General features: G+C 34.8%; 1 protein-coding gene across 2 annotated transcripts in view; it reads right to left on the minus strand.

Moving 5' to 3' along the window:
• The window catches only part of neto2a (neuropilin (NRP) and tolloid (TLL)-like 2a), a 51,676-nt gene extending 39,013 nt beyond the window's left edge, over window positions 1-12,663 (minus strand). Inside the window, exon 1 of one of the 2 annotated variants that reach the window (XM_061963657.1) lies at window positions 12,336-12,663. In XM_061963657.1, the coding sequence (XP_061819641.1) occupies window positions 12,336-12,345 (10 nt within the window). In that variant the 5' untranslated portion in view covers window positions 12,346-12,663. Of the gene's footprint in view, window positions 1-12,147; window positions 12,187-12,335 lie in introns of those variants that run through there. The other variant, XM_061963658.1, reaches the window with a different exon arrangement.
• Between the last annotated feature and the right edge of the window lie 565 nt (window positions 12,664-13,228).

Here is a 13,228-nt window from a genome sequence, read left to right on the forward strand (position 1 = left end):
ACAGTGAATGTGATGATGTCATCACTACTGGCATGTAAACAATATACAGTAAATGTGATGATGTCATCACTACTGGCATGTAAACAATATACAGTAAATATGATGATGTCATCACTACTGGCATGAAAATAATATACAGTAAATGTGATGATGTCATCACTACTGACATGTAAACAATATACAGTAAATGTGATGATGTCATCACTACTGGCATGTAAACAATATAAAGTAAATTTGATGATGTCATCACTACTGACATGTAAACAATATACAGTAAATGTGATGATGTCATCACTACTGACATGTAAACAATATACAGTAAATGTGATGATATCATCACTACTGACATGTAAACTATATACAGTAAATGTGATGATGTCATCACTACTGACATGCAAACAATATACAGTAAATGTGATGACGTCATCACTACTGACATGTCAACAATATACAGTAAATGTGATGACATCACTACTGACATGTAAACAATATACAGTAAATGTGATGATGTCATCACTACTGGCATGTAAACAATATACAGTAAATGTGATGATGTCATCACTACTGACATGTAAACAATATACAGTAAATGTGATGATGTCATCACTACTGCCATGTAAACTATATACAGTAAATGTGATAATATCATCACTACTGCCATTTAAACAATATACAGTAAATGTGGTGATGTCATCACTACTGCCATGTAAACAATATACAGTAAATGTGATGATGTCATCACTACTGACATGTAAACAATATACAGTAAATGTGATGATGTCATCACTACTGACATGTAAACAATATACAGTAAATGTGATGATATCATCACTACTGCCATGTAAACTATATACAGTAAATGTGATGATGTCATCACTACTGACATGTAAACAATATACAGTAAATGTGATGACATCACTACTGACATGTAAACTATACAGTAAATGTCATCACGACTGACATGTAAACAACATACAGTAAATGTGATGATGTCATCACTACTGACATGTAAACAATATACAGTAAATGTGATGATGTCATCACTACTGAAATGTAAACAATATACAGTGAATGTGATGATGTCATCACTACTGACATGTAAACAATATACAGTAAATGTGATGATGTCATCACTACTGAAATGTAAACAATATACAGTGAATGTGATGATGTCATCACTACTGACATGTAAACAATATACAGTAAATGTGATGATGTCATCACTACTGACATGTAAACAATATACGGTAAATGTGATGATGTCATCACTACTGACATGTAAACTATATACAGTAAATGTGATGATGTCATCACTACTGACATGTAAAAAATATACAGTAAATGTGATGATATCATCACTACTGACATGTAAACTATATACAGTAAATGTGATTATGTCATCACTACTGACATGTAAACAATATACAGTAAATGTGGTGACATCACTAGTGACATGTAAACTATACAGTAAATGTCATCACTACTGACATGTAAACAATATACAGTAAATGTGATGATGTCATCACTACTGACATGTAAACAATATACAGTGAATGTGATGATGTCATCACTACTGACATGTAAACAATATACAGTAAATGTGATGATGTCATCACTATGACATGTAAACAATATACAGTAAATGTGATGATGTCATCACTACTGACATGTAAACAATATACAGTAAATGTGATGATGTCATCACTACTGACATGTAAACAATATACAGTAAATGTGATGATGTCATCACTACTGACATGCAAACAATATACAGTGAATGTGATGATGTCATCACTACTGACATGTAAACAATATACAGTAAATGTGATGATGTCATCACTACTGACATGTAAACAATATACAGTAAATGTGATGATGTCATCACTACTGACATGTAAACAATATACAGTAAATGTGATGATGTCATCACTACTGACATGTAAACAATATACAGTAAATGTGATGATGTGAACAAATATGAAGTGTTGTCCTACAAAAAACTCTTGTGTGCTAGCAATGAATGCAAGCGTTAGAAGCAAACAATGCTAACAATAGCTTGTGATGTAGAAAACAATGCAAAAATAGCTGGTAGTGATGTAGAAAACAATGCAAAAATAGCTGGTAGTGATGTAGAAAACAATGCAAAAATAGCTGGTAGTGATGTAGAAAACAATGCAAAAATAGCAAGTAGTTTTGTAGAAAACAATGCAAAAATAGCTGGTAGTGATGTAGAAAACAATGCAAAAATAGCAGGTAGTGATGTAAAAAACAATGCAAAAATAGCTGGTAGTGATCTAGAAAACAATACAAAAATAGCCAGTAGTGATGTAGAAAACAATGCAAAAATAGCCAGTAGTGATGTAGAAAACAATGCAAAAATAGCCAGTAGTGATGTAGAAAACAATGCAAAAATAGCTGGTAGTGATGTAGAAAACAATGCAAAAATAGTAAGTAGTGATGTAGAAAACAATGCAAAAATAGCCGGTAGTGATGTAGAAAACAATGCAAAAATAGCCAGTAGTGATGTAGAAAACAATGCAAAAATAGCAAGTAGTGATGTAGAAAATAATGCAAAAATAGCTGGTAGTGATGTAGAAAACATTGCAAAAATAGCAAGTAGTGATGTAAAAAACAATGCAAAAATAGCAAGTAGTGATGTAGAAAACAATGCAAAAATGGCCGGTAGTGATGTAGAAAACAATGCAAAAATAGCAAGTAGCGATGTAGAAAACAATGCAAAAATAGCAAGTAGTGATGTAGAAAACAATGCAAAAATAGCAAGTAGTGATGTAGAAAACAATGCAAAAATAGCCAGTAGTGATGTAGAAAACAATGCAAAAATAGCTGGTAGTGATGTAGAAAACAATGCAAAAATAGCCAGTAGTGATGTAGAAAACAATGCAAACATAGCCAGTAGTGATGTAGAAAACAATGCAAAAATAGCAAGTAGTGATGTAGAAAACAATGCAAAAATAGCAAGTAGTGATGTAGAAAACAATGCAAAAATAGCCAGTAGTGATGTAGAAAACAATGCAAACATAGCCAGTAGTGATGTAGAAAACAATGCAAAAATAGCAAGTAGTGATGTAGAAAACAATGCAAAAATAGCAAGTAGTGATGTAGAAAACAATACAAAAATAGCTGGTAGTGATGTAGAAAACAATGCAAAAATAGCCAGTAGTGATGTAGAAAACAATGCAAAAATAGCCAGTAGTGATGTAGAAAACAATGCAAAAATAGCCAGTAGTGATGTAGAAAACAATGCAAAAATAGCTGGTAGTGATGTAGAAAACAATGCAAAAATAGTAAGTAGTGATGTAGAAAACAATGCAAAAATAGCCGGTAGTGATGTAGAAAACAATGCAAAAATAGCCAGTAGTGATGTAGAAAACAATGCAAAAATAGCAAGTAGTGATGTAGAAAATAATGCAAAAATAGCTGGTAGTGATGTAGAAAACATTGCAAAAATAGCAAGTAGTGATGTAAAAAACAATGCAAAAATAGCAAGTAGTGATGTAGAAAACAATGCAAAAATGGCCGGTAGTGATGTAGAAAACAATGCAAAAATAGCAAGTAGCGATGTAGAAAACAATGCAAAAATAGCAAGTAGTGATGTAGAAAACAATGCAAAAATAGCAAGTAGTGATGTAGAAAACAATGCAAAAATAGCCAGTAGTGATGTAGAAAACAATGCAAAAATAGCTGGTAGTGATGTAGAAAACAATGCAAAAATAGCCAGTAGTGATGTAGAAAACAATGCAAACATAGCCAGTAGTGATGTAGAAAACAATGCAAAAATAGCAAGTAGTGATGTAGAAAACAATGCAAAAATAGCAAGTAGTGATGTAGAAAACAATGCAAAAATAGCCAGTAGTGATGTAGAAAACAATGCAAACATAGCCAGTAGTGATGTAGAAAACAATGCAAAAATAGCAAGTAGTGATGTAGAAAACAATGCAAAAATAGCAAGTAGTGATGTAGAAAACAATACAAAAATAGCTGGTAGTGATGTAGAAAACAATGCAAAAATAGCCAGTAGTGATGTAGAAAACAATGCAAAAATAGCAAGTAGTGATGTAGAAAACAATACAAAAATAGCTGGTAGTGATGTAGAAAACAATGCAAAAATAGCAAGTAGTGATGTAGAAAACAATACAAAAATAGCTGGTAGTGATGTAGAAAACAATGCAAAAATAGCCAGTAGTGATGTAGAAAACAATGCAAAAATAGCAAGTAGTGATGTAGAAAACAATACAAAAATAGCTGGTAGTGATGTAGAAAACAATGCAAAAATAGCAAGTAGTGATGTAGAAAACAATGCAAAAATAGCAAGTAGTGATGTAGAAAACAATGCAAAAATAGCTAGTAGTGATTTAGAAAACCATGCAAAAATAGCTGGTAGTGATGTAGAAAACAAAGCAAAAATAGCTGGTAGTGATGTAGAAAACAATGCAAAAATAGCAAGTAGTGATGTAGAAAACAATGCAAAAATAGCTAGTAGTGACTTAGAAAACCATGCAAAAATAGCTGGTAGTGATGTAGAAAACAAAGCAAAAATAGCTGGTAGTGATGTAGAAAAGAAAGCAAAAATAGCTAGTAGTGATGCAGAAAACCATGCAAAAATAGCTGGTAGTGATGTAAAACACAATGCAAAAATAGCAAGTAGTGATGTAGAAAACCATGCAAAAATAGCTGGTAGTGATGTAGAAAACAAAGCAAAAATAGCTGGTAGTGATGTAGAAAACAATGCAAAAATAGCAAGTAGTGATGTCGAAAACAATGCAAAAATAGCAAGTAGTGATGTAGAAAACAATGCAAAAATAGCTGGTAGTGATGTAGAAAACAATGCAAAAATAGTAAGTAGTGATGTATAAACAATGCAAAAATAGCCGGTAGTGATGTAGAAAACAATGCAAAAATAGCCTGTAGTGATGTAGAAAACAATGCAAAAATAGCAAGTAGTGATGTAGAAAACAATGCAAAAATAGCAAGTAGTGATGTAGAAAACAATACAAAAATAGCCAGTAGTGATGTAGAAAACAATGCAAAAATAGCAAGTAGTGATGTAGAAAACAATGCAAAAATAGCAAGTAGTGAGGTAGAAAACAATGCAAAAAAGGCTGGTAGTGTTTTAGAAAACATTGCAAAAATAGCAAGTAGTGATGTAGAAAGCAATACAAAAATAGCTAGTAGTGATTTAGAAAACCATGCAAAAATAGCTGGTAGTGATGTAGAAAACAATGCAAAAATAGCAAGTAGTGATGTAGAAAACAATGCAAAAATAGCCAGTAGTGATGTAGAAAACATTGCAAAAATAGCAAGTAGTGATGTAAAAAACAATGCAAAAATAGCAAGTAGTGATGTAGAAAACAATACAAAAATAGCTGGTAGTGATGTAGAAAACAATGCAAAAATAGCAAGTAGTGATGTAGAAAACAATGCAAAAATAGCAAGTAGCGATGTAGAAAATAATGCAAAAATAGCTAGTAGTGATGTAGAAAACAATGCAAAAATAGCTGGTAGTGATGTAGAAAACAATGCAAAAATAGCAAGTAGTGATGTAGAAAACAATGCAAAAATAGCAAGTAGTGATGTAGAAAACAATGCAAAAATACCTAGTGGTGTTTTAGAAAACAAAGCAAAAATAGCTGGTAGTGATGTAGAAAACAAAGCAAAAATAGCAAGTAGTGATGTAGAAAACAATGCAAAAATAGCAAGTAGTGATGTAGAAAACAATGCAAAAATAGCTGGTAGTGATGTAGAAAACAAAGCAAAAATAGCTGGTAGTGATGTAGAAAACAATGCAAAAATAGCCGGTAGTGATGTAGAAAACAATGCAAAAATAGCAAGTAGTGATGTAGAAAACAATACAAAAATAGCTGGTAGTGATGTAGAAAACAATGCAAAAATCGCAAGTAGTGATGTAGAAAACAATGCAAAAATAGCAAGTAGTGATGTAGAAAACAATGCAAAAATAGCTAGTAGTGATTTAGAAAACCATGCAAAAATAGCTGGTAGTGATGTAGAAAACAAAGCAAAAATAGCTGGTAGTGATGTAGAAAACAATGCAAAAATAGCAAGTAGTGATGTAGAAAACAATACAAAAATAGCCAGTAGTGATGTAGAAAACAATGCAAAAATAGCAAGTAGTGATGTAGAAAACAATGCAAAAATAGCAAGTAGTGAGGTAGAAAACAATGCAAAAAAAGCTGGTAGTGTTTTAGAAAACATTGCAAAAATAGCAAGTAGTGATGTAGAAAGCAATACAAAAAAAGCTGGTAGTGATTTAGAAAACCATGCAAAAATAGCAAGTAGTGATGTAGAAAGCAATACAAAAATAGCTAGTAGTGATTTAGAAAACCATGCAAAAATAGCTGGTAGTGATGTAGAAAACAATGCAAAAATAGCTGGTAGTGATGTAGAAAACAATGCAAAAATAGCAAGTAGTGATGTAGAAAACAATGCAAAAATAGCCAGTAGTGATGTAGAAAACATTGCAAAAATAGCAAGTAGTGATGTAAAAAACAATGCAAAAATAGCAAGTAGTGATGTAGAAAACAATACAAAAATAGCTGGTAGTGATGTAGAAAACAATGCAAAAATAGCAAGTAGTGATGTAGAAAACAATGCAAAAATAGCAAGTAGCGATGTAGAAAATAATGCAAAAATAGCTAGTAGTGATGTAGAAAACAATGCAAAAATAGCTGGTAGTGATGTAGAAAACAATGCAAAAATAGCAAGTAGTGATGTAGAAAACAATGCAAAAATAGCAAGTAGTGATGTAGAAAACAATGCAAAAATACCTAGTGGTGTTTTAGAAAACAAAGCAAAAATAGCTGGTAGTGATGTAGAAAACAAAGCAAAAATAGCAAGTAGTGATGTAGAAAACAATGCAAAAATAGCAAGTAGTGATGTAGAAAACAATGCAAAAATAGCTGGTAGTGATGTAGAAAACAAAGCAAAAATAGCTGGTAGTGATGTAGAAAACAATGCAAAAATAGCCGGTAGTGATGTAGAAAACAATGCAAAAATAGCAAGTAGTGATGTAGAAAACAATACAAAAATAGCTGGTAGTGATGTAGAAAACAATGCAAAAATCGCAAGTAGTGATGTAGAAAACAATGCAAAAATAGCAAGTAGTGATGTAGAAAACAATGCAAAAATAGCTAGTAGTGATTTAGAAAACCATGCAAAAATAGCTGGTAGTGATGTAGAAAACAAAGCAAAAATAGCTGGTAGTGATGTAGAAAACAATGCAAAAATAGCAAGTAGTGATGTAGAAAACAATACAAAAATAGCCAGTAGTGATGTAGAAAACAATGCAAAAATAGCAAGTAGTGATGTAGAAAACAATGCAAAAATAGCAAGTAGTGAGGTAGAAAACAATGCAAAAAAAGCTGGTAGTGTTTTAGAAAACATTGCAAAAATAGCAAGTAGTGATGTAGAAAGCAATACAAAAAAAGCTGGTAGTGATTTAGAAAACCATGCAAAAATAGCAAGTAGTGATGTAGAAAGCAATACAAAAATAGCTAGTAGTGATTTAGAAAACCATGCAAAAATAGCTGGTAGTGATGTAGAAAACAATGCAAAAATAGCAAGTAGTGATGTAGAAAACAATGCAAAAATAGCTAGTAGTGATGTAGAAAACAATGCAAAAATAGCTGGTAGTGATGTAGAAAACAATGCAAAAATAGCAAGTAGTGATGTAGAAAACAATGCAAAAATAGCAAGTACTGATGTAGAAAACAATGCAAAAATACCTAGTGGTGTTTTAGAAAACAAAGCAAAAATAGCTGGTAGTGATGTAGAAAACAAAGCAAAAATAGCTGGTAGTGATGTAGAAAACAAAGCAAAAATAGCAAGTAGTGATGTAGAAAACAATGCAAAAATAGCTAGCGGTGTTTTAGAAAACAAAGCAAAAATAGCTGGTAGTGAGTTAGCAAACCATGCTAACATTAGCGAGTAGTGAACAGGAGTGTTTGAGTGGAAAATAGAAATGCTGAGTCAGCAAACACAGCTGCTTATTCTACCAAAGAAACTGTGATGTTGTGCCCCACACTTATTGTACTTATTGTACTAGTGTACATACAAGTTGTGTGTATGCAGAATGATGAATGAGTGATAGATAGGTGGTGGTCGGAGGTGCAAACTGGCAGCCTCGCTTCCGTCAGTCTACCCCAGGGCAGCTGTGGCTACAAATGTTGCTTACCACCACCACCAGGTGTGAATGAATGATGGGTTCCCACTTCTCTGTGAGCGCTTTGAGTATCTAATAATAGAAAAGCGTGATATCTAATCCATTATTATTATTATTATTAATTTACAACGTTTTACAATGTTCTACATTTTACAACGAACTAAGTTCTACAACATTTGACACTGTTTTAGAATGTGCTACAACATTGTACACTGTCCTACAATGTTTTACACTGTGCTATGTTTTACATTGTCCTACGTTTTACAACATTGTACACTGTCCTACAATGTTTAACACTGTGCTATGTTTTACATTGTCCTACGTTTTACAACATTTTACACTGTCCTATAACGTTTTACAATGTTCTATATTTTACATTGTTCTACAAAATTGTACACTATCCTACAACATTTTACATCATGCTATGTTTTACAATGTCCTACATTTTACAACATTTTACACTGTCCTATAACATTTTACAATGTTCTATATTTTACATCGTTCTACAACACTGTTGTATAACATTTGATACTGTTCTTAAATGTTCTTAATTGTTCAACAACCTTGTACACCGTTCTACGTTTTACATTTTACAACATTTCAAACTGTTCTATAACGTTTTACATTGTGCTACGTTTTACAACATTTTAAACTGTTTTACATTGTTTTACATTTGACACTGTTCTACAACATTTTGATAACGTTATACGCCGTCTTATAATCTGCTACAACGTTGCACTATATTTTGCAACAGTTTACACTGTCCTACAATGTTTTTCATTGTTCTATAACATGTTACACCACTGTAGGTTTCACACTGTTCTACGTCTTACAACATTTTACATTGTTTTAGAACATACAACGTTCTACAATGTTTTACATTGTCCTACGTTTTACAAAATTGTACACTTTTTTTTTAGCACACTCTACAGCATTTTACATTGTTGTAAGATTTTTTACAACATTTTACACTGTTCTAGAACATCCTACAACATTTTACACTGTTCTACAACGTTTTACATTGTCCTACGTTTTACACTGTTTGTTAATGTTTAACAGTGCTTCACGCTGTTCGACAACATTGTACACTCTTATACAACGTTCTACAACATTTTACAATGTTCTACGTTTGGCATTGTACTCCAACATTTTTGACTGTTTTACAACATTGTGTACTCTTCTACAACATTCTACAACACTGACAACATTATGTTCATGTTGTACATTGTTTGTTGTGTTCTACAGCGTTTTGCAGTGTTCTACAACATTGTACACTCTAATACAACGTTCTACAACATTTTGCACTGTTCTACAACATTTGTCATTGTTCTACGTTTTACACTGTTTGTTAATGTTTAACAGTGCTTCACACTGTTCGACAACATTGTGCAGTCTTATACAACGTTCTACAACACTGTCTGACAACATTGCAGAGCATAATGTTTTACATTGTTTGTTGTGTTCCACAGCGTTCCGCAGTGTCCTACAACATTGTACACTCTTATACAACGTTCTACGTTTGGCATTGTACTCCAACATTTTTGACTGTTTTACAACATTGTGTACTCTTCTACAACATTCTACAACACTGTTTGACAACATTATAGAACATAATGTTGTACATTGTTGTGTTCTACAGCGTTTTGCAGTGTTCTACAACATTGTACACTCTTATACAACGTTCTACAACATTTTACACTGTTCTACAACGTTTGGCATTGTTCTACGTTTTACACTGTTTGTTAATGTTTAACAGTGCTTCACACTGTTCGACAACATTGTACACTTTTATACAACGTTCTACAACATTTTACAACGTTCTACAACGTTTGGCATTGTACTCCAACATTTTTGACTGTTTTACAACATTGTGTACTCTTCTACAACGTTCTACAACACTGTTTGACATTATAGAACATAATGTTGTACATTGTTTGTTGTGTTCTACAGCGTTTCACAGTGTTCTACAACATTGTACACTCTTATACAACGTTCTACAACATTTTACACTGTTCTACAACGTTTGGCATTGTTATACCTTTTACACTGTTAATGTTTAACAGTGCTTCACGCTGTTCGACAACATTGTACACTCTTATACAACGTTCTACAACATTTTACAACGGTCTATGTTTGGCATTGTACTCCAACATTTTTGACTGTTTTACAACATTGTGTACTCTCCTACAACATTCTACAACATTTCACAGTGTTTGACAACATTGCAGAGCATAATGTTGTACATTGTTTGTTGTGTTCTACAGCGTTTTGCAGTGTTCGACAACATTGTACACTCTTATACAACGTTCTACAACATTTTACAACGTTTGACATTGTGCTCCAGCATCTACAACATTCTACAACACTGTTTGACAACATTGCAGAGCATACTGTTTTACATTGTTTGTTGTGTTCTACAGTCTTTCGCAGTGTTCTACAACATTGTACACTCTTATACAACGTTCTACAACATTTTACACTGTTCGACAACGTTTGGCATTGTTCTACGTTTTACACTGTTAATGTTTAACAGTGCTTCACGCTGTTCGGCAACATTGTACACTCTTATACAACGTTCTACGTTTGGCATTGTACTCCAGCATTTTTGACTGTTTTACAACATTGTGTACTCTTCTACAACGTTCTACAACACTGTTTGACAACATTGCAGAGCATAATGTTTTACATTGTTTGTTGTGTTCTACAGTCTTTCGCAGTGTTCTACAACATTGTACACTCTTATACAACGTTCTACAACATTTTACACTGTTCGACAACGTTTGGCATTGTTCTACGTTTTACACTGTTAATGTTTAACAGTGCTTCACACTGTTCGGCAACATTGTACACTCTTATACAACGTTCTACGTTTGGCATTGTACTCCAGCATTTTTGACTGTTTTACAACATTGTGTACTCTTCTACAACGTTCTACAACACTGTTCGACAACATTGCAGAGCATAATGTTTTACATTGTTTGTTGTGTTCTACAACATTGTACACTATTCTACAACACTGTTCGGCAACATTGCAGAGCATAATCTTTGACATTGTTGTGTTCTACAGCGTTTGGCGGTGTTCTACAACATTGTACACGCTTACACGTCGTTCTACGACTTTGTACACCGCCTCTACAACGCGACAGGACATCCGGTGAGGTTCTACAAGGCACTATGGAATGTTTGCAAGAGTTTGCGCTGTTCTACATTCCAAGCGCATGCAGCTGCTGACAATGTCTGCCTGTGATAAGCGCCACCAACCTGCATGAAGATCCCCACCAGTGTCTCATCATGTCAGCCAATAAACAACAAGGTTCATGTTGTACAGTGAGGATTACATTAATACATTTATTTATATTTTTTTAATGATTGAAATGTAGAAAGTCACCTGTTTTATCTTAAAAATGCTATTTTGGGACAATGTTTTCCAATCAGATGAATCAAGAAGCAGACAATGAGTGAGGTGGGAGGCATCCAGGTCGAACGCCGGTGAAGCCCGGCGAAGCATGCCGCTGACGAGGCTCGGAGCCCGGCTGCGCTCTGTCCGATAATGGAACCACGTTTCGGTCCGCCGGCGCGCTGTCCGATAATGGAACCATGCCCACCCATGCATTGACGAGTGGCTCAAACGGGACGAATAAAAATCGATTATTAACTCTTATAATTATTTTTTTAATTTTACTTGAACGTCAATTTAAATGTTTAAACGACATAAATATGACGTATAACAATAAAATGTGCAACAATGAAAAAGACATGTAGGTCAGTATGACCAGGACAAAGACCCCCCCATGGTTCCGTGCACGCGGGTCCGGAGCGCACTTAGAACCCGTCCACGACACGCACGACTGGACCGGAACACGCACGCAACATGAGTTCGTGGATCATTTCAAAAAGCAGGTTGGCTTCCATCAACCTTTTTTTTTTTGCGAGTGGAAATCCGGTCTTACCTCTGCGCATTATTCCCTCTCCTGGTTGTGGTTCCGACCCAAATGAACATCCGGAGCGCAAAAAAACACGAGCCGAACGGACGCTCGTCCACGACACGCACGACTGGACCGGAACACGCACGCAACATTTCAAAAAGCAGGTTGGCTTCCATCAACCTCTTTATTTGCGAGCGGAAATCCGGTCTTACCTCTGCGCATTATTCCCTCTCCTGGTTGTGGTTCCGACCCAAATGCTCCTGTTCGGTTCTAGCAGAACCTTCCGGCCGCGTCCATCTCCACAGGACCAGCAAAAGTCCAGCTCGTCTTCGTCCTCCGGCGGTACATCCAGCGCGCACGTCCCGCACCTGCAGGCTCCCGAGGAAAGCGCAGCCCTCAGCCGGCCATCGTCACCCGGAGCTCGGCTTCGCGACTGTCGGTGCGTCCCCGCCAGGTGAGGCGAGCTCAGGTATCCGAGAGCAGGTGGAGGAGGATGGAGAGGCGGAGAAAAGATGGAAGAGGAGATGAGCGCGCTCCTCGTCCGTGTGCGCACTGAGGAGCGCGCGTGCATGAGGAGCATTTCAAGCTGCCTTACTAGCGGGGTTGTCAAGCAAAATAACATACCATTCTGTTTCCGGTTGGCTCCTTCAAACTAATAGCAAAAGCGGAAAAAGTCAAGTTTAATACAAAAAAAAAAAAACCCACAATGTCAATAATAATAATAATGATGATAATAATATCATTTTTGAATTGCACAATCTCCTCCATGGAAATAATAATGATAGATTTTATTTGTAAAAAGCACTTCACATCGAGCTAACAACCTCAAAGTGCTACAGTGTATTGAATGAATTAATAAAAATAATTAAAAAATAAAATAAAAACTAGGGCAGCCTAATAGCTAGAACTAGTATGCATATATATATATATATATATATATATATATATATAGGCTTTTTTAAAAAGAAGGGTTTTTAAGCCTTTTTTAAAGGGGAACATTATCACCAGACCTATGTAAGCGTCAATATCATACTTGCCAACCTTGAGACCTCCGATTTCGGGAGGTGGGGGGAGGGGGGCGTGGTCAGGGGTGGGGCGGGGCGTG

Source organism: Nerophis lumbriciformis, linkage group LG06 (assembly GCF_033978685.3).
Source record: "Nerophis lumbriciformis linkage group LG06, RoL_Nlum_v2.1, whole genome shotgun sequence".
NCBI lineage: Eukaryota > Metazoa > Chordata > Actinopteri > Syngnathiformes > Syngnathidae > Nerophis > Nerophis lumbriciformis.